The 23,225-nt window shown below is 39.4% G+C and overlaps 2 protein-coding genes across 3 annotated transcripts in view; both read left to right on the forward strand.

Annotated features, from left to right (window-relative positions):
• Nucleotides 1-12,084, forward strand: part of LOC140323153 (nuclear factor 7, ovary-like) — a 13,006-nt gene extending 922 nt beyond the window's left edge. The window contains exon 2 of one of the 2 annotated variants that reach the window (XM_072399964.1): nt 9,136-12,084. In XM_072399964.1, the coding sequence (XP_072256065.1) occupies nt 9,240-10,895 (1,656 nt within the window). In that variant the 5' untranslated portion in view covers nt 9,136-9,239 and the 3' untranslated portion in view covers nt 10,896-12,084. Of the gene's footprint in view, nt 1-912; nt 3,044-9,135 lie in introns of those variants that run through there. The other variant, XM_072399965.1, reaches the window with a different exon arrangement.
• A 5,387-nt stretch (nt 12,085-17,471) lies between these two features.
• On the forward strand, nt 17,472-20,394 carry LOC140323154 (tripartite motif-containing protein 60-like). The gene has a single exon (XM_072399966.1). It carries the CDS (start codon nt 17,542-17,544, stop codon nt 18,949-18,951), a length of 1,410 nt encoding a protein of 469 aa, XP_072256067.1. The 5' UTR covers nt 17,472-17,541; the 3' UTR covers nt 18,952-20,394.
• Nucleotides 20,395-23,225: the final 2,831 nt, after the last annotated feature.

The following is a 23,225-nucleotide window of genomic DNA, read 5'->3' on the forward strand; positions in this document are numbered from 1 at the left end:
CTTCTCTTATCCTGTACTCTGGGTGTAATTCTCAGTATCTGTCCAGTGTCTGTATTTATGGACTCTGCACAGTAATACTTCTCTTGTCCCATATGTTGAGTATAATTCTCAGTATCAGTTCTTATTCTGTATGTGTGGACTCCACACAGTAATGCTTCCCTTTTGCTGTATTCTGGGTGTAATTCTCAGTATCAGTTCTTATTCTGTATGTATGGACTCTGCACAGTAATACTTCTCTTGCCCTATATGTTGAGTATAATTCTCAGTATTAGTCCTTATTCTGTATGTATGGACTCCGCACAGTAATACTTCTCTTCTTCTGTATGCTGGGTGTAATTCTCAGTATCTGTCCTTATTCTGTATGTATGGACTCTGCACAGTAATACTTCTCTTCTCCTGTATGCTTGGTGTAATTCTCAGTATCGGTTCCTATTCTGTATGTATGGACTCCGCACACTACTGCTCCTCTTGTTTTCTATGCAAACATGCCCAAGGTCCAGGTGTGCAATGGACAGGGAGGGTCTCTGCTCTGATTCATGTGTGAGTTAAGGAGTGCCTTACCATTTACCTTTGCTGTCTACATATTGAAGCACCCAGCACAACCATTCTTTTTTACCTAACAATAACTAGAAATAGTTTTTACAATTTGGCTTTTAGTGCTGACCATATTAACAAACAAAGGTAATATATACAAAACCATCATGTGCTTCCCAGCATAAAAAAACAAACATTTAATCTAATAGACTATTTTGTAGATGATCTCCCATTTTGTATGATCTGTATCCCTTTGTATATCTACTTCCATGACTTCAGCATGAGTCACAATCTCCGCCTCATCCAAGCTTCTGTAAACACTTGCAGTATGCTTTGTGTGTTAGAGGCTTTAACATTAACTCCATCATCTGCTTTCAGTGATGGCGTCCTATGATCTGAGAGAGGAGCTGAAATGTCCCATTTGTTGGGAGATTTATAAAGACCCTGTAAGCCTGAAATGTGGACACAGTTTCTGCCAGGATTGTATCACCCGTCAGCTGATCACACAGAAGGGATCCGGGTGTTATTCTTGTCCTCAGTGCAAACAAGAGTCCCAGGAATGGCCTACGCTACACAGCAACATTGCTCTGCGCAACATATCCGAACACTTCTTATCCAAACCCTGCCTGGGAAATCAGCAATGCTCCATCCATAAACTGGACCTGAAATTTTACTGCCCTCAGGACGCTGCCTGTATCTGTGATCAGTGCTCAGAAGATGAACATCAGGGGCACCAAATGGAATCACTGGAGGAAGCCTCCAAAAAGAAGAAGGAGAAGCTGAAAAATGTGCACCAGAAATTGATGAGAGAGAAGGAGCAAACAGAGAACAGAGCTCAGAGTTTGCAGGAACGCAGGAGGAAAGTAGAAGAAAAAGCAAGTGGTGAAAAAGAGAAAATCACGGCTCTGTTCAGAGACCTTAGAAGACAGTTGGATGACTTGGAGATAAAAGTCCAAAGTGAGATCTCTATGGAGGCAGAGCAGGTCTTGGTCTTAGTTTCCAATCTCATTGATCAGCTGGTGATAAAAAAGGGGGAATTGTCCAGGAAGATGCGGGACATTGACCGGGAACTGAGTAACATGACCGATCCATTGACTGTTCTGCAAGAATCAGACATAGGTGACTTGTATGACACCGAGAATGGAGATAATGAGGAACAAGGGAGACCTGAAGTGGGTGATCTGGATATGGATAGGATTTTGCACACATTACAAATGGGTGTATCCCAAATAACAGGGGTATCGGTGTGTTTATATCTACAGGAAGCTGCAGACATATTACTTTATATAAACACAGCTAATAATGATCTACAGATATCGGATGACATGAAAACTGCATCCTATTCACCCAACCAGAATCGCCCCAAAATACCAGAGAGGTTTCAGGATTATACCCAAGTTATAGGCAGTCAAAGCTTTTCTTCAGGACGACATTACTGGGAAGTGGACGTTGGAGGGTCAGAGTATTGGAGTATTGGAATGTGTTACTCCAGTATAGACCGTGGGGGATATCAGTCCCAGATTGAGTGTAATGAGAACGCCTGGTGTTTACGTAGGAGTGGTGATCGGTATTGTGCGATACATGACAGTACCAGGAGCTGGGTGCCTAACAATATACCTACTGATAAAGTCAGGATATATCTGGATTATCAGGCCGGAAGGATCTCCTTTTATGCCCTTTGTAACCCCATTCTACACCTTCACACCTTTACCGCCACCTTTATCGAGCCCCTTCATGCAGCATTACGTATATGGAATGGTTCTATAAAGATATCTAGCAGGGAATCTGGACATGAGGGAAATTAGGAGAAAAGCAAGGACCCAAGGGGGGTTGAATTAGAGGAATATTCAGCTTTTAGGATGTGGCAGTGGGCAAGGACTGCTGCCATTGCCTTTCTGGGTCTTGCATGATAAACACATTTATATGAGGTTTTTCCATTTGCCTTTAACTTGTTTGTACTTGTCCATTATGCAGGTTTGTCAAATGCAACCCCTATCTATTGCACAGCACTATGTCATATGGTGGCACTTTATATATAAAGGTTAAATATAATAATAATAATAATATTGTTCCAATAGGACACTTGTTTTAATGACCATGGTCTCCCCACGTTGAACAGATTTCCTCCAACTCGTTGCTCTGTTTATATTGAGTATTTGTATGGTAGTGGTGGACTGGTGAGAGTGTGATGGATCTATTTCTTCTTTAAAGAGAACCTAGGCTGCTGCCTCTCTGATCATGGTGGACAAACTATTTATAAGTTGTTCTTTCCTTTATGTGAGGACTGAAGCTCACATAGCTCACATTTTTTTTAATCTTCTTCTACATGTCCTTAAAGAAGTTTGAGGTGTTTTCCAAAACAGATTACCTACATAGTACCTTTGTAATAGCTTGGTAATTAATTTCATAGAAGTTGAGGCTCCTTGTTTAAGACAGTACACCAGAAGGTGCCACAAGAGTGTGTACCAAAGAAAGACCACAAAACATGAAAAACATATATAAAACTTTTATTTATTTAATGACCCTGTAAGCCTGAAATGTGGACACAGTTTCTGCCAGGATTGTATCACCCGTCAGCTGATCACACAGAAGGGATCCGGGTGTTATTCTTGTCCTCAGTGCAAACAAGAGTCCCAGGAATGGCCTACGCTACACAGCAACATTGCTCTGCGCAACATATCCGAACACTTCTTATCCAAACCCTGCCTGGGAAATCAGCAATGCTCCATCCATAAACTGGACCTGAAATTTTACTGCCCTCAGGACGCTGCCTGTATCTGTGATCAGTGCTCAGAAGATGAACATCAGGGGCACCAAATGGAATCACTGGAGGAAGCCTCCAAAAAGAAGAAGGAGAAGCTGAAAAATGTGCACCAGAAATTGATGAGAGAGAAGGAGCAAACAGAGAACAGAGCTCAGAGTTTGCAGGAACGCAGGAGGAAAGTAGAAGAAAAAGCAAGTGGTGAAAAAGAGAAAATCACGGCTCTGTTCAGAGACCTTAGAAGACAGTTGGATGACTTGGAGATAAAAGTCCTAAGTGAGATCTCTATGGAGGCAGAGCAGGTCTTGGTCTTAGTTTCCAATCTCATTGATCAGCTGGTGATAAAAAAGGGGGACCTGTCCAGGAAGATGCGGGACATTGACCGGGAACTGAGTAACATGACCGATCCATTGACTGTTCTGCAAGAATCAGACATAGGTGACTTGTATGACACCGAGAATGGAGATAATGAGGAACAAGGGAGACCTGAAGTGGGTGATCTGGATATGGATAGGATTTTGCACACATTACAAATGGGTGTATCCCAAATAACAGGGGTATCGGTGTGTTTATATCTACAGGAAGCTGCAGACATATTACTTGATATAAACACAGCTAATAATGATCTACAGATATCAGATGACATGAAAACTGCATCCTATTCACCCAACCAGAATCGCCCCAAAATACCAGAGAGGTTTCAGGATTATACCCAAGTTATAGGCAGTCAAAGCTTTTCTTCAGGACGACATTACTGGGAAGTGGACGTTGGAGGGTCAGAGTATTGGAGTATTGGAATGTGTTACTCCAGTATAGACCGTGGGGGATATCAGTCCCAGATTGAGTGTAATGAGAACGCCTGGTGTTTACGTAGGAGTGGTGATCGGTATTGTGCGATACATGACAGTACCAGGAGCTGGGTGCCTAACAATATACCTACTGATAAAGTCAGGATATATCTGGATTATCAGGCCGGAAGGATCTCCTTTTATGCCCTTTGTAACCCAATTTTGCACCTTCACACCTTTACCGCCACCTTTATCGAGCCCCTTCATGCAGCATTACGTATATGGAATGGTTCTATAAAGATATCTAGCAGGGAATCTGGACATGAGGGAAATTAGGAGAAAAGCAAGGACCCAAGGGGGGTTGAATTAGAGGAATATTCAGCTTTTAGGATGTGGCAGTGGGCAAGGACTGCTGCCATTGCCTTTCTGGGTCTTGCATGATAAACACATTTATATGAGGTTTTTCCATTTGCCTTTAACTTGTTTGTACTTGTCCATTATGCAGGTTTGTCAAATGCAACCCCTATCTACTGCACAGCACTATGTCATATGGTGGCACTTTATATATAAAGGTTAAATATAATAATAATAATAATATTGTTCCAATAGGACACTTGTTTTAATGACCATGGTCTCCCCACGTTGAACAGATTTCCTCCAACTCGTTGCTCTGTTTATATTGAGTATTTGTATGGTAGTGGTGGACTGGTGAGAGTGTGATGGATCTATTTCTCCTTTAAAGAGAACCTAGGCTGCTGCCTCTCTGATCATGGTGGACAAACTATTTATAAGTTGTTCTTTCCTTTATGTGAGGACTGAAGCTCACATAGCTCACATTTTTTTTAATCTTCTTCTACATGTCCTTAAAGAAGTTTGAGGTGTTTTCCAAAACAGATTACCTACATAGTACCTTTGTAATAGCTTGGTAATTAATTTCATAGAAGTTGAGGCTCCTTGTTTAAGACAGTACACCAGAAGGTGCCACAAGAGTGTGTACCAAAGAAAGACCACAAAACATGAAAAACATATATAAAACTTTTATTTATTTAATCGCAAAAGTGCAAAATACAACTTATTTTCAATCACTGCAATTACTGAATACATATTATACATATAATTTAGGTTGCTTCATACCTATAATAGATTATAATATACTATAAGCTGGAATCTATAGTTAAATGTGTTTTATAAAATAATTTTAGGAAATTGGGATGTACAATATGCAAGGCTATATTACATGTAATTCAGTATATTTGTGTTTTAACTGTAAATAAATACATTTTGTGTATTTCAGTGCTTACTTTTTTGAGGTTATATTTATATAAATTTACAGTGTTGCAGTCTGTTCTATGGGGGTGAGACTGAGAAAATCCTTTATCCTGCCTGCAGCAGATTGATCGCCTCATCTCTAGCCTAAGCAAAGTAACTAAACTGGAGCTCCAGGATGTTTTAAAAGTGGAGCTTTTCTGAAAAAAAAGACACTGTTGCTATATTTTGTAAATCATCAACATTTTTTCTGGCAAACTTCACACATAAAAGCAATATTCATTCAGCAGCAAGCATTTGATTACTCATTTATTTCCAGTATTCAAATACAGTAGAACTTCAGTTATCCGGCACCCACGGGGAATGCCCGATTCCGGATAAGTGTAGTTTCCAGTTAACTTCGGTTACTCTGAAACTGAGGTTTCTCAGCCATTCAGCACTAGACTTGAATGGGGAGACTTGTCTAATTCACTTCGCTTGAGCGTCATCAGGGTTCCCCTTTTCTCAGCCAATCATGGAGTGAAGCAATCAGTGGAGCTCTTCTCTGCTCTCTTGACAGCTCCGCTCTACTGATTGCCCCCGCAGCCCTAGAAGAGCTGTGGTATGTGTTCTTGGATGCAGAACACACTATTATTAATATTAATAATATTACACATTATTTATAAATATTAATATTATTACACAGTATTTATATAGCGCCATCATATTACACAGCGCTGTACAAAGTCAATAGTTGTGACACTAATTGTACCTCAAAGAGGCTCACAATCTAATATCCCTACAATTGTCATTAATCTTTATTACAGTCTAAGGTCAATTTTTGGGAGGAAGTAAAATACCTTAACTGCATGTTTTGGAATGTGGGAGTAAACTCATGCAGACACTGGTAGAACCTGCAAACTCCATGCAGATAGTGCCCTGGCCAGGATTCGAACCTGGGGCCTAGCGCTGCAAAGACCGCAGTGCTAACCACAGCAATCAAGAAAGCGGAGTTGTCAGGTGCCGGTTATCTGAGTTTTCTGGTTATCTGAGTTCTGCATAACCGGGGTTCTACTGTGGCAATAATGGAAAAATCAGCAGACATAAAACAGGCCCATACTAAAAAACAAAATGTCACCGGGATATATAGCTAATTGACATTGGAGACATGCAAATAAATTCCTGGCTCCTGTTGGTTTTTTGTTTAAGCTGCACACTGCATGGCACATGTGCGGTATAGTGTAAAGCTGGGCTCTTTGTGTGGCGATGCCAGCTGCCAGGGACAATGTAATTCCTGTTTAAGAGTTACCACCCAATGAGGAACCAATGAAGCCAGAAGTAATGCAGGGAGGATGGCGGCTTCCATAGACTTGGCGATAAATAGACCCCGGACCTGTCATAGCTGCATGGCTCCTGCACACAGGTAAGTCTGTGCCATAACAGACAAGTATTGTGGCAGAAGCTCACAACCCACTAAAAAGTACATTTCCACTTTTTAGAGAATACACAGAACCAGAATTAGTATTTCTATGCACTTGTCTGGTAATGAACATTATTCACAGTGCTGAGCTCTGCAGACTGGAAAAAGTTGTATTTCCCAGTGCACAATGCAATCACTCTGAATGTAATAAATATAAAACTCATTTTATTGACTGCAGTAATAAGGACCTTTAAACTGTGCTTCAGAAGCAATTCATTATTGCCCTTTGGAATTGGTTACAGTGCAATAATGAATAGATATGTTCATATAACAATGCAATTTAAGATTTGTGAGTCATGCCGATACAGATATTTAACCATACCAGTTCCATCCCAGAACCCCTTCCCTGGATAGAAAGTGATCAGAATTATGATCAGATGTGGTACAATTGTACAAACACAAAACACTTTGTTTAATATTTACCAACATGCTGGCTGATAAAATTCCTTCAGACTCCCTTCCACTTACCAGATCAGAAATCAGATCAGAAGTGAAATGTGTTTCTAGAAGACTGTCTTGTTCAGTCAGTGATATTTTCACATTGTTATCATATTTGTTTTCTTACATGTTTTTGCTTTTTTAGTTTTGTGTATCCTTGTGCAGTAAAATATAGTGTGGGGGTCATATAATGCTGTAGGTGGGGGGTGTTGGTAATGTTGGATGTAGTAGATTGTAGTTAGTAATGATAAAATGTTAGGTAGGTGATTGCTTTTTCACATTTTGATTGCACTTTATTATTAATCCTAATACATATTCTTCACTAGCAAGCAATATTTATGTCAGGGCACAAAAAGCACAATTAGTACATCTCCCTTATACACAAACTTCTTCCTTTGTTTTTTTCTATTTAAATACAGTTGACAATAGAAAATCCAGCCATCGATAATCCGGTTCCTTCAGATTTCCGGCATGAATTTTGGATCACATTTTCAATACAGGGACTGTAGTACACTGTTTGGCCACTTATGTTTTAATGGCGCTGTTCTGCAGAAACAGCTGTTAAGTCTTGCTTGCTAAATTAAATACACGTCTGTCGGGTGCTGCGAGAAAAAGGCTGGCCTGTGTGTGAAGGTAAGTATACCTTTTAAAAAAAACGGGGTTTTCGAAAATCCAGTACTCCTCAGGTCCGGAGGTTCCGGATTTTTGAATGTCATCTGTACTGTAAGTACAGAAAAATATCTGTTCATCTGCCAAAAATCTAATAAACTTTTTGTGTAAGATGCATTGAAATCCTCAGCATCTTTTCCTAAGTTCTTAACCGCTGGATCACAGAACACCCTTCAGGAAGTGATTTGGAGATTGGTGATTTAGAGGTGATATTCAGGAGGGGATTTGTAGTTCACAACAGGAAACTGGGCTGGAGCTGGAGCTCCGGTGTGGCCTCCCTGCTGTGGCTCCCCAATTTCCCTGGTAGGGGGTGGGGCCATTAGGGTGGGACTCAGACTCCCACCGACCCCTGAAAAGGCCTAGTGGCCATAAAAGTTTGCCGACCCCCGCTCTAGAGCAATAGTCGCCAACCAATTGAACGTGGTCCATGAGAAAATGTTGGTGGTCCACAGAAAAATTTGGACATTATTTGCAATTTTTGTGTTTATTTACTAAAACAAAAAGAATATTCTAATAAATTCTTATATTCTCAATGACAATTTTCACCTTTATATTGCACTAAATTCATGAACTGTACTAGAGACGGAAAAACAAGGGAGGCGCAGCGTGACGTCAGTGTAGTCTTAAATTGTATGAGGCAACCGTTGCCGAGCCATATGCTTCAGTATTGTTTCCACCATTATAAGTCACTCCGCTCCGCCAATACCGATTTTCATCCGATTTTTTTTTTATTTTTTTTTTTTCCTCAGATGCTCTTTTAGGTAAGTATGACCAAAGTGCCCACTCTGTATTTTCTTTAATTGTTAAATCTAATGGCATCAAATAGTTTGACTTTGATAACTATCATTTCTTGTTTGGTCCTAGATTCAAATGAAATAAACCCATAATGAGTGAGAAACAGCAAACAAATATTTTGCATTTCTTTAGTAATACCAAAGATAATACAAATAATGATAAAAGTAACAATAGTAATACTTCACTTAACCGTCAGCTGATCAATGAATCAGAGATGCCACAGTCCTTGTCAGGCACCATTAGGAAGATCATTAGTTTACAAATGTATTGATCTTATATAAAAAAAAATTCATGTTAATGGTCCGCAGGATTTAAAATAAAGAATTTCCAATTTACACAAATGAATATTTTTGGGATGACTTTATTTAATAAGTGAAAAAACTCTTGCTACTAATATATCATATTCTTTTACTTTATCTTTACAGGTGGCTTTGTTTATGGAAATTACGTTGATAAGGGTTTTCTCTGTGTAATCAATCCTATGATTGCAGCGTGAGTCACAGCCTCGCCCTATACAGAAACATATCGTATGCAGGCTGAAATAACTTTCGTTTTTCTGCTGTCAGAGATGGCGTCTGCTGATCTGAGGAAGCTGCTGGTCTGTTCTGGTTGTTTAAACACTTACACCGATCCCGTAATAATAAATTGTGGACACAGCTTCTGTCGGGTCTGTATTGATCGTGTGCTGGATAAACAGATGGAGTCTGGAGGTTATTCCTGTCCTGAATGCGGTGAGAAGTTTCAGGAGCGGCCTGCACTACACAACAATATCATTCTGCATGACATAGTAGAAAATTTCCATTGTGATCAGCCAGGTCAGCTGGAGTCCGCCATCACTTGTACTTATTGTATTCACGCTTCTGTACCCGCTGTCAAATGTTGTTTGCTGTGTGAAGCTTCTCTGTGCGGTAATCACTTAAAGGTCCATAGCAAATCTCAAGAACATGTCTTATCTGACCCCAATACTTCTCCCGAGGATAGAAAAAGCTCTCTCCATAAGAAGATCATGGAGTACAGCTGCACTGAGAACTCTGAGTCCATTCATGTGTCTTGTTGTCTAATCGCAATACACAAAGGTGACCAAGTAGCGTCACTAAATGAGATCTCTGAGAAGACAAAAAAATTGAGAAGTATTCAGCAGAAATTCATGGCAAAGAAAGAGGAGATTGAAAAAAGAGTTCAAAGTCTGTATTATCACCAGAGGAAAGTAGAACAAAAAGTGGACAATGAAATAAAGAAAGTCATCAACCTGTTTACAGATTTTAGAAGACAACTGGAAGACCTGGAGAAGACGGTCCTTAGTGAGATCTCCAGGCAAAAAAATCAACATTCCCTCTTAATTTCCGACCTGATCCAGCAACTGGAAACAAAGAAGGATGAGTTGTCCAGAAGGATGCATCAAATTGAGGAGCAGTGTAACACAACAGATCCATTGAGGGTCCCATTGGAATCAGACATTAGTGACTTGTATGATACAGGAGATGGAGATACCAAGGACATAAAGACCTATGAAGAACAACTACAAACTGATGGAGATCTGGATTTAACCCATATCAGGCACATATTACGTACAGGTTTATCTGATATAATAACAAGGCTTAATGGGGGGATCTATGTACAGGAAGCACTAGATATATTGTTGGATGTAAACTCGGCTACCCAAAACCTCCATGTATCAGATGATATGAAGACTGCAACCTTGATGGGAAACCAGAATCGCCCAGAGACACCAGAAACATTTCAGTTCTATCCTCAGGTTATAAGCAGAGGAACGTTCAACTCAGGAAGACATTACTGGGAAGTGGATGTCAGGGGGTCCCATTATTGGAAGATTGGGGTGTGTTATCCCAGTATACAAAGAAAAGGAGGGCAAAGGGGTTCAGAAGGCCTGTCTGGTAATCAAGAAATAGGATATAATGATAAGTCTTGGGTGATGGAGAGATGGAATATGGAGTATTTTATGATACATGACCACAGAAGGTTCCAATTACATGACAATATCACCGGTGATAAGATCAGGGTGCTACTGGACTATGAAGCTGGGCAGATCTCATTTTATGACTTGGGTGACCAAATCCGCCATCTCCACTCCTACACCGCCATTTTCACAGAACCTCTCCATGCTGCTTTACTTATATGGGATGATTTTGGGTTTTTAACAATAGGTGGAGGGGATCAACATTAAAATGCAAAAATTGGGTTTAACATCAAAAGGGGAAGATTTGATTAGGTGTAGGATTTTGGCAGTGAAATACGGCCAGGGGTCATTTACTGGATTTAAAGCCAGGTAACCAGACTCACATAGAGTGAGAAAAAAAACTAAGGTCATTACAAAAGTATTTAATGAGCCAGAAAAACAGAAAGCAAACTCCAAAAAGTACCAACTTGTGGGGCACTTTGGGAACTCCAAAACGTGATGAGTTCTGTTAGGCCAAGAGCTTTGACCTTCTAGGGCCTTATCAATGACCACCAGATTCATCCATCCATCAGTCCATACATGCAGTAGGGTCCAAAGCCCTTGGGCACAGAAGCTGCCCAACAATAATATAATTAGCCCAAGATTGGGACTCCTAGGGTGCTCCATAAGGTTTGGCAATAGGTAAGGACTTGTCTGGGGGGCATTTGTCCCTAGGTAAATGCAAATTAGAATGTTAATCCTCATTCAGAGCTTGATTGTAACAAGAGCTGCTGGATATTCCACTGACACCTGTCTTTCAGCATTAGTTTATTTGCTGGCCTGAAATCATAAAACCAAATGTGGAGATGATGCAGTAATATAAAAAATTATACTCGCATGTGTTTGATTTACTAAAGGAATCTGGGCTGCTAATTCCGCCCGAATTATCCAAATATCACCATTGGAAGTTTTACCCTCCTGTTCTGGAGACCACTGTAAACTGTTTCTGGCCACCAGAACAAAAAGAGGAGAATCTTCCCAAATACAGCAATAAAAACCTTACCAATGTTCTAAACCTTCCACTCCAAATCTAAAACAAAGTTATTTTTAACATGCATTTTATTTAAAAAAAATGAATTTTGATTTATGTAGTCAGAGAGATTTGGTCATTGGATATTGATTTAGATTTTGTCTTCAGAGTTTTTATGCTGGGGCACCTTTAATAAATTTCTTTAATAAGAAATATAAATGCAGACATTATTTTATATATTTAGTTCTGAAATGTGTCGACTTATGGTGGTCGTTGAAACAGGTGGAAACCTTTTACTATTCTAATCAGTGCTGCAAATCTGATTGGTTGCTGTGAGTTAACACACTTTGCTTATTAAACTACTTTTTGAATAGCCCGTATTTACTCTAAATGTATAATTTGCATTTCAAATAAATAAATAAATATTAAAGTACATTATGTACCATATATTTCCTTGTGTTTTATCTTATTAAAGATGGAGAAATACCTGATGATATGCAAGAAGTGCACCCAGTTCTAGTTGTGGGCTGACAACACAAATTTTGTGGGCTCAGTGGTGTCTCCCTTGTTATTAGTTGTGTTTTGCCATCCCTTACCTCCTCAGTCCATGATCCAAGTACAGAGAAGGCTGAATATTCTCCTTTAGATTTCACAGCAAGACAAGGGTGCTTTAAACTCCTCACAGAATTACCACTAATTCTTTTTTTACTTATTGATACAAAAATAACTTGGTTTTCCTATGTTGCGTTTACGTATCAGTAAACGTCTCCTGGTTTTGTTCCTCATCCACAGATGTCATTTTATAAGAAAGGAAACTGCATATTCGTTAAATATTGCATTTAGATTTTTCTTGACAAAAACTGGAAATGACAAGGACTGATTCATTCTACAAATTCCATGTGCCTTGCTAATATGAGGTCTATTTTTATGGTAAATAAACTAACTAAACAAAAAATTCCCTTTTCTGACATTAGCTCATACTTTGGAAATTTGGATCCCTGGGGAGTTGGCAGAGACATAAACATCAGATTTGGTATTCTTACTAAAACTGAAGTGAATGTATCACTAAGTGGGCAAATTAAATTAAACATACCAGGGGATAACTTTAGTGAAAGCATTTAAATCAAATATAATAAAATGATTAGTAGATCCTGGGAAAATAATTAGCAATTTTTTTACTTTTCTGTAAAAATTACAATTGCACCCACCCCCATGGACTTCCTATTGGTCATAAAGTCCCCCCCCCCCCATACTTATTAAAAGACTATTAGGGTAGGGGTGAAACCATGCTAGGTAGCTAACAAGGTAACTGACAATTTATGCAATACGTTTTCTTTTTGTTTGATAGCCTTTGGCCCTGTGTACTCTGCATTCCACAGAACAAACCTGGAAAGCTGCAGCAAATTTTATCACCCCTCCCTATATCCTTTGCCGCCTATAGCCTTTGCAGCGCTGGGTCCCAGGTTCGAATCCCGGCCAGGAAATTATTTGCCTGGAGCTTGCAGGTTCTTCCCGTGTTTGTGTGAGTTTCCTCCGGGTACTCCGGTTTCCTCCCACATACCAAAAACATGCAGTTAAATTACGGGTCGGCAAACTCTGGCCTTTAGGCCAGATACGGCCTAGCTGGTAGTTTGTTCCGACCTAACACCCCCTAGTGCCGGCTGGCAACCCATGGCCCCACTCCAGGGGGCATTAGGAACTTTTCTGACGCTGCTGATTTTTTTTTTTTTTTTTAGTGAAGTCACCTAAACATTTCTAATGAACAAATCTGCTGGGGTTGTCAAAGGGTCTTATGGAAACATACCCATCATAAAGGAATGCATCCCGAAACTTTAATTACCAATATGTTTTGTCCCATGTCAGTTGGTAGTATTTCTTTAATTATTCATTAGATTGTGAGTCCCCTTAGGGAACAGCTAGTGATAGAACTTTGGACTTTATACAGTGGTGCGTACAGGTTGAGAATCAAAATTTCAGCAACCTCTGGACCTGAGGTGTGCCGGATCTTGGAAAATTCCAGATTTCTGAAGATTATACTCACCTCCACACACAGGCCAGCCTTCCTCTCGCAGTACTGCGGACATCTGGCACAGTTCCAGGGAGCAGGACGTCTCAACGTGTATTTAGTGTAGCAAGCAAGACCTAACAGATGTTTCCGCAAACCAGCGCCATCAAAACATATGTGGCCAAACAGTGTACTGCAGTCCTTGTATAGAAAATGGACCCAAAAATCATGCTGGGAAACTGAAAGAACCAGATTATCGATGGCCAGATTTTCGATTGTCAACTGTATAATGTTGACACTATAGAAATACTGTGTAATAATAATAATAATAATAATAAAGTTAGAATGACAAAGAAGGTCAGTATTAGGATAACATGAAGGCTTAGAAGTGAGTTGGTATTAGCATTGCAGAGTAGGGATAAACAAAAACATGTTTTTTGTAGTAAATGAAGTTTTTCCGTAAAACAATGTATAAGTGTAAAGCATACTTGGGAAAACTTTTCTAAAGCTGTTCATTGTTTTGTTTTTGGATTGCATGTCTCCGAAATATATATTGTGAACAAAACTGAAGGGGATGTCAAAGGGTCCTATGGAATCCTATTCAACATGAAGGAATAAATGCCCAATTACCAATAGGTTTTGTCCCAAGTCAATTGGTAGTATTTCTTTAAATCTGACACTTTTTTTTCATTAACAGATTCCAATGGCAAAACCTATTACGAATATTGGAAAGCTGAATGTGTTGGGATTTATTTTTCTATTGAAAAATATTTCATTTTTTACCTGTCATAGGCTTGTACCATCATATTGAAATAAGGCTTTTTTTCAGGCATGGAATTAGCCTGGGTGCATGCTCTCACCCAATGGCCCTAATTCATCAAGCAGAATCGGATGATCGCTCGCGCATTCATATTCGCGATCCGAAATCGTATGCCGTCGCGCAATTCAGCAACTGAAAAAGCTTGCGGCCGGAGCCGCCCATCTCCGGCAGCTTTACACTGGCGAGCTTGCATTAAAAGTCACTGTTCCCCTAGATAATTATGCACAGAACAGAGAGCAGGTGCGCGCTAATTAATTGCTATGATCTCACCATTGAGCTTAACAGATCCTCCTTAATATCGCAGCTGAAATCTAATCGCCTTAATTGGCAGATTGGCGCCCCCTATTGCTCATTATTATCAAGCCAGGAATCCGGCTGGCAGTGAGGAGGTGAGTGTACGAGCGCACTCGACTCCGGACCGCGGGAAACCGAGCTCGCTGGTCGCGCGTACTTTCGCGCTTCCAGCGAGCGCAGATTTTATTGATGAATCAGGGCCATTCTGTCCATACCTGACCAATAAGAGCCTGTCTGCCATGATGAAGATGATGAACATGATGCAAAAAAAAAAAAAAACTCTCCTACTGACTTTAAAAAACTTGTTTTTTCCCACACTTTACATTAAAACACATGTTTTTTAAAATGTTTTCACTAACCCAAACCCCCTGCAATGTTAGTGAGAAAACTTTGCATTCATCTTTAAAAATGGCTTTCTGGATTTTACATAAACTTTAATTTACAGAAAAGCATCTTTTTTTTTGGGGGGGGGGCAAATTTTCACAGGTCTAACTGACAAATGCTCACTTTTTTTCCAATATAATTGTGACAATACACTAGTGACACGACTTTACAATTCATGTAAAAAGTCTCAGGCCAAAAACTTTACCACAGTTTGCTGAAATGTCTTTGCATTTTCCTAGTTTGTGAAACCGCAATGTTTAAGGGGTTTCAATGAACTTTGGTGAAAAATTGATTGGTGAAAATTGATGGGTAGCCATGGATGTCAATGCCTTTCAATGGCTACAATTGCCTGGATCTGGCGTCCTGCTGAGAGGTGCAGCCATGTTCCCCCATGATGTCCATACAGAGGAATGGAGATGGATTGTTCAATGTTGTCCAACCTATAGAGCAATGCAGATAATTCCATTGTTTGGCTCCACTACAGAAGAACTGTGGTCCTGGAAAGTGTGACACCTCTGCTGCTATTTGATGAGGGATGTTTAGTATAAATTCCAGGAATCAGATACCTGCATAGTAAACATTGGCAGTGCACAGCTATCCCCACAGTTTGCCAATTTCTATTAGTAAAACAGTGTACTGTACAGATACAGATCAGCCACCCTCTGCGCCATACACCCAAAAATAAACTGATAGCAGAATAGGGTCATCATAGGTCTAGATTTACTTTCCTGCATTCTATTTTAAGTCTGATAACTTTGTACAATAAATATAAAATCCAAACAAAAAAACAATACGGTTTGAAAAAAACTAAATGAGGGACTTTTAAGGTCAGATTCACTTAACTAATTAATTTACCATAAAGTATAAAATTACAATAATGTTTATTAATAAATTAATCATTAAAACATATATTACACCCAATATATAAAATCATTTAGTGTGAGTACAGCATACAAGAGATCTCCTAGTAGAAGCCTCTTCTAGTGAGGTGTTCCAGCAAATTCAACGTATTTGGCGGATGCTTTCATCTTAAAAGTTCCCCATTTTGTTTTTTTTAAACTGTATTGTTTTTCTGTATTTTCGCTTTATTTGGGATGTGGTTGAATTGAAATCTGGAAGAGTACAAACGCTATATAAAATCCAAACAAACAGCTAGCTCCACACCCCCCATATGTGTGAGCTGCTCTGCCTGCCAAATAATTTAGATTTACTGTCTATCCAGTCCTGATAATTACTTGCAATGTCACAAATGTTTTTCTGCTACAGTTCAGTAACACCAACAGGTCTTGTCCCTCCTCCAACCTATAATTGGACAATAAATGGAGAAGAAACACAAAGATTGGTTAATATCACTGCCCTTAGCCTGTTCCTTGCTATCAGCACGCCCCTTCCTTCCCCTTCTTCCCAATCTGAGCTCTGTTGTACAAAGAATTGCAAAATGGTGACACTAGAACGTACACTACTTGGATTAAATGCATAATAAATAATAGTTATGTAATCCTAAATATTGAACTATAATAACTTGTGTATTTTATATTTATTTATAAAGCATAGAAATCTTCTTCATTGCTTAACAAAGTCCATAGTCATGTCATTATTCTGACACAATCACCCCTCCCCTAAGAATGCCTGAGCTGGACTGTCTGAGGGTGCGTCAGAGATTGCAGACCATTGCACAATCGGGGAAAAGGTAACAGGATCAATAGATATCAATGATGAGTATGGGCACAATTTATTAGTAGCAGACTTGCTTTAACCCCTCCCTGGCCATTGCTGGGTCACCTACAAAAATATGTTGAGAAGGGTTTAAAAGTAAAACTCTGTACAGAAGTCTGATGGACATTAGAGGATTGATGGTGGAGATGATCATTTGTGATTTGATGAATAAAAGAGAACTGTGCACACAGCTCCATGGAGAGGGGACGGGGCAGGACGAGCGAGCGGTTCCAGCCTAAGGCTATGTATAATCGTCCATATCATCTGTCCGATAATCGGCTCTGGGCTGAAAGATCCTTTCCAATGACAAATATTGCACATGTGTTTGTAGCCTAAGTAAGGCAATCTCCCTATCCTGTGGTTATTTCATTACTGTAACACAGTAATATTACAAAAGAAGAAGCATTTATGGTATAACTCAAACACATTTATTTCTTTTTATAACTTCCTCCATTCTCCGGGTCATTCCTGTGATCTCAGTGATCAGGGACTTTCCCTGTTATTCCATCCTTCACCAAATAGACCCATTATGGCCCTCTGTTTTGTATGATCTGTGTCCTTTGTACGCTAATCATATGATCCCGGTGTGAGTCACAATTCTCCGCCTCGCTGAGTTGTGTAAATAGCTCTGCTGCTCTCTGTGGGTTAGAAGCTTTTAGATTAACTCCGTTTCCTGATTTCAGTGATGGCGTCCTATGATCTGAGAGAGGAGCTGAAATGTCCCATTTGTTGGGAAATCTATATAGACCCTGTAAGCCTGAAATGTGGACACAGTTTCTGCCAGGATTGTATCACCCGTCAGCTGATCACACAGAAGGGATGCGGGTGTTATTCTTGTCCACACTGCAAAGAAGAGTCCAAGGAGTGGCCTACGCTACACAAGAATGTCGCCCTGTGTAACATATCCGAACACTTCTTATCCAAACACTCCCAGGGGAACAGACAATGCTCCATCCACAAACTGGACCTGACGTATTACTGCACTCAGGACGCTGCCTGTATCTGTGATCAGTGCTCAGAAAATGAACATCAGGGGCACCAAATGGAATCATTGGGTGAGGCCTCTGAAAAGAAGAAGGCGAGCCTGAAAAATGTTCAACAAAATCTCATAACAAAAAGAGACGAGATGGAGAATAAAGTTCAAAGTTTGCAAGGACGTAGGAGGAAAGTAGAAGAAAAAGCAACTTGTGAAAAAGACAAAGTTAGTGCTCTGTTCAAAGACCTCAAAGGACAGCTGGAGGACCTGGAAAAGGGAGTCCTTAAAGAAATCTCTATAAGCGCACAGAGGGTCTCTGCCTTGGTCTCTGATTTGATTGATCAGTTGGTGATAAAAAAAGGGGAGCTCTCCAGAAAATTGCGTGACATTGACCGGGAGCTGAGAACCATGACTGACCCACTGACTGTCCTGCAGGAATCAGAAATAGGCGACTTGTATAGCACAGATCAGAGTGGTAGTGAAGACATCCAGAAACAAGAAGGAATGGATTTAGATACAACCTGGATTTCACATGTGATACAAACAGGTGTATCCCATATAACCGGGATAGTGGCATGTTTCTACCTTAAGGAACCTGCGGACATAATGCTGGATGTAAACACGGCTCATAATGACATACTTATATCTGAAGACCTAAAAGCTGCATCCTATTCACCAAAACAGAATCGTCCAAAAACAAGAGAACGGTTCCAAGATTATACCCAAGTGATAAGCAGTCAGAGTTTCTCCTCAGGGCAACATTACTGGGAAGTGGACGTTGGAGAGTCGGAGTACTGGAGTATCGGGATGTGTTACCCCAGTATAGAACGAGGAGGATACCAGGCGCAGAATGAATGTAATAAGAAGTCCTGGTGTCTGCGCAGAAGTGGCAATTGGTATTCAGTGATACAGGACAATAAATGGATTGAACTGCCTGCCAGTATCTCCAGTGATAGACTGAGAATATATCTGGACTACGAGTCTGGTCAGATCTCCTTTTATGAATTCAGTAACCCAATAAAACACATATACACCTTCACTGCCACCTTTACTGAGCCTCTTCATGCTGCATTGCGTATCTGGAAAGGTTGCGTTAAAATATCCAATAGTGGAGAGTAAGAAATTATTGAGCTGTATGAGATTTACAAATCCTTCATTTCTTTTATTGTACTGTAAATATTATTATTACACAGTATTTATATAGCGCCAACATATTACGCAGGGCTTTACAAAGTCCATAGTCATGTTACTAGCTGTTCCTTAATAGGGCTCTGTCTAAATTCATTAACAAAAGTGAAAAATATTGCAGCTTAGCAATAGACGTTTTCTTCTTTCATGCTTTTTTTCTAATCTTGCTAATAATATTGTTGAGATAACAACTTTTATACTGCACTGTACCCATGGAGGAGCAATGCTGTCACCCTTAGGACTACAGAACACATCTTTTTCATATCATGGTAGGGACGTATTAAACCAAAGGAGAACTGGGAAGGCTTATACCATTTCAGTTTAGTATTTCTCTGTATTGTGCATTATGTACATATATATATATATTTATATTTATATATATATATATATATATATGTGTGTGTGTGTATATATATATACCACTATGCACATTGCAGAACAGATGTGTAATAACCCATTTAATTCACTTGTGGGGAAGAATGTGATGTATTATTTTGATTCTAGTATCACAATGTTACTGTCTACTAACACATGTATATATTGTATTGTAACTTCACTTATATCTTTCACCATATCTTATCATCTCCTGGATTGTAAGCTCTTCGGGGCAGGGTCCTCTTCTCCTAATATGTCACTGTCTGTATCTGTCTGTCATTTTCAACCCTTATTTAATGTACAGCGCTTTGTAATATGTTGGCGCTATATTATATTAATCATAAGACTAATTATAGCTACGTCACCATCAGGACATCTGTAGTGTGACACCTGAAGAATTATAAAGGACGCTATAATCTGTTTAACACTAACAGGTCTTGTTCTTCCCCCAGTAATGTCATCACTCAATCACCATGTTAGCCTATGAACCCTGTGGTACAACTCACTTGTGCTGCTTCCCCCAATCTGAGCTCTGCTGCACAGGGATTGCAGGCTGCTATCAAATCCAGTTCAGGTACTCATGCTTGCATGTAATAAATTACATGTAATATTGTATCAGTGAATACAAAACTGATTTAAATTTTATCTTGTATGTCTGCTTAGCCCTAAATGTTATTGTATTTGTTTTTTAATGTACTTTACCCAGTTGTATCCTCTCTATATAGTAATAGTTTATAAATGTATATTGTGTTTTTGTGTAGTCATAAAGTTTTCTTTTATTAATATATTTTTTGATAAACATTTGCACTAATATCACAGTCATCTGTACTTTTTATAATATATCATCTTAAAATGTGTAACGGCCGGCCCCAGTGCAAAATGTAAGGCAGCAAAAGGGTTAAAGTGCACTTTTAAACAAAATGGATTTAAAGCTGAAATTTAGGATCCTGTTTTTTTAATTCTTTTCTGTATTCTAAATAAAAATGCTGTTTTATTTTTCATTTTTGTTTTTACTTTTAGAGTATTCTTTCTTTTTATTGGCTGTGTCTTTTGGTTTTGTGTGTGTGAATTCTCTACACTCATGTCTATAGCATGTCTATGGGAAGATCTGAACAGACACTGCACATTGCACACTATATTCCTTGTTAATATGAATGCATTGATTGATTCCCACTGTGATTCCCACTGCGCAGGTTCTGGGGATCATTTCAGCTCAGAAAAAGGGGTGCAATGTATGAAAATGTGAGGGGGGAAACACTGACCTCTGGCCACAACCTGAAATTTCCCTTAACAATAGATGAGGTTAAAGATTTACCCAAAATGTATTCCTTTATGTTATATTGGATTTAGTTACAAAGTATGAAAATCAACTTTTTCCTATGACCTATAAATCCTTCTAATTGAGACCGTTGTGAAAAATGTGTACATTTTGGGTACAGGTTAGATAAAAAACAATTATATGTAGACCCCAAAAGAAAAGGCTGTTCGTTTTACAAAGTAAACAAGGTAAACCTATGTCCACAATGTGCAGATCGCATGATAATGTGCCAATAGTCCAGATTGCCATATCAATAAGGGTTCTTTTGGCTCAGAGGATGAAAACGTCAACCTGTTGAGCCACATTGAGATTTCTGGAAGTAAACAGGTAGGTAGAACTTTGTATCACTCCTAACTAACCACTAATAATTACTGGAAAAGCAGATCTCCATTTTCTTTGCTTGTCTATGTTTTGCTCTACATCAGTGGTGCCCAACCTTTTTTTTTTCTGGGACCTGCTGTTGATATTAAAATAAAACTTGCAGGCCACAATGCAAACAAATAATAAAGATGTATGCTTAAAACTAGAATATTTTAAATTTAAAATTAAATTGAAATGTTTCTAGTTACCATAACATACATGGCAAATCAAGAATTTCTGCACTCACTATTTGATGCTCATTTTATTAATGCAACATTTTTATTAATGAAAGATACCAAACTAAATCTATCATACAGTGCTGGCTGGTCATATATTGCTCCCCACTCATCATTCCTGTACCACAGAGCAGAAACTACATCATACAATGCGCCCTTTAAGTTTTAGGGGGCTGCTAACCTTCTTTGTACCCCAAAAGCTCTGCATTGGATATTTCCAGAGAAATGCAATTCATGTGACAGATAGCCAAGGAGGACATGTTCTTACTACTACATATTCAGGTCCCTACAGCTCCCCGTTTCTGAGAAATTGGGGTTCACAGAAGGTAAGTGGTCAGCTATGTGTGACAGGGTAGCACGGTATGACAGGTAAAGTTTTTATAGCTTGTGATGGCGCCGTAGTGATGAAATGTTAGGGGAGTTAGCCACAAGAGCCCCCCACTTGCAGTTATATTTCCCTTTTCTTACAGGGAAATTGGGGTTCATAGAGTAAGGGGATATCTATGTACGACAAGGTATTTTTTTTGGGGGGAAAGAGGGCATTTTACACGCTCCCACATTTGCGAACACCCCCCTCTGCTCGAAACACTGTGAGGTAAAGTGTCCATCTGTGTATAAGGCAGCTCACTGGCCTCTCAGTCCATCGCACCACAGCGTCAGCGGATTTTTACTCCAGGCAGCACTGACCGGTACTGACCGCCCCCCCAGGCAGGATTCCATGGCATGAGGAAGGGGTAATTGCACCACAACCTCACCGCCAACCCGAACGCAGCCTTGAAGTTTTGTGAAAGAGCAAATATATATTTGGGGCACCACAGTACAGAGGGAATTGATAATACCCTTGGTCATTGCCATGGAAGTGGCCCCTGAGGGTCCCAAACAGAAAAACTCAATTTGGGGACCCTGGTCTTGAAATAGCCCCCCCTTATTGTGAAAATATCCCTGATTGTTATTAAAATTTTATGTTTGTGACCCCGTATCTGGCAACTTGTTATGTTTAGGGGTCTGAAATTTGGTTTCATAACAGCTCTCAGGGTCCCCTGTGTACCCGGAAAACTTCACATTTCTATGATAACATTGGGGAATGCATTTTTTGTTGAGTTAGATTTTACACTTGTTTTTTACTAATTTTTGGGTGGTGAATCCAGAAATGGTCCCAGTTTTTTGCTATCACATCCAGTTTTTACAACACAGGATAGCTTCCATTTGTGTCAAAAAACATACAAATTTTATATACAATGAAAAAATAATTAAATAGTACCTTGAATGTACTGTATATTTAAATTTATTTTGTTCATACCAAGAATTTATTGTTACTCTATGACAATTTTTTTTACAGTAAAACATTTGAATATTAATTGAGTAAGAAGTTAAGGTAACAATTTACGCCTATAGCTTTTCCTGAAGTGTTCAGTGTTAGGACAATCCTGCCGGATGCTCCAACAATAGTCGGCCATCATACGTACATTCCAACTACCCTGATACCGTCCTTCCATGACCTTAAAATCTTGGTGGAATTGTTCACCTTGCTCATCACTGACTGCACCAGGGTTTTCTGGGAAGTTAGAAAGATGCAGAAAATGCACCTTGATGCTCATATTGCAACCAAGCATTTTGTAGCTCTCCAAGAGTTTTTGGACAATTTCTGTGTAATTATTTGCTTGTGTGTTTCCAAGAAAGTCATTGACAATGGCTTTGAATGATAACTAAGCATTATTTTTGAATTCTCACATTGTCCTGATGAAATGTTCATCTTTGATGAGCTGCCCAATCTGTGGACCATCAAACACACCGGCCTTTATTTTTTCAAATGACGGGCTGGTAAATGGCAAAATGAGGAACTTGAAACATTCTCCTTCAGTTGGCAAAGCTTTATTGAATTGCTTTATCAGACACAGTTTCATGTGCAGAGGCGG

The sequence above is a fragment of the Pyxicephalus adspersus genome, chromosome 2, assembly GCF_032062135.1.
Source record: "Pyxicephalus adspersus chromosome 2, UCB_Pads_2.0, whole genome shotgun sequence".
Lineage (NCBI taxonomy): Eukaryota > Metazoa > Chordata > Amphibia > Anura > Pyxicephalidae > Pyxicephalus > Pyxicephalus adspersus.

Bases quoted from the DNA above. Each gene is read 5' to 3' on its own strand.
- LOC140323154 (XM_072399966.1), top strand. From the start codon at position 17,542: ATGGCGTCCTATGATCTGAGAGAGGAGCTGAAATGTCCCATTTGTTGG.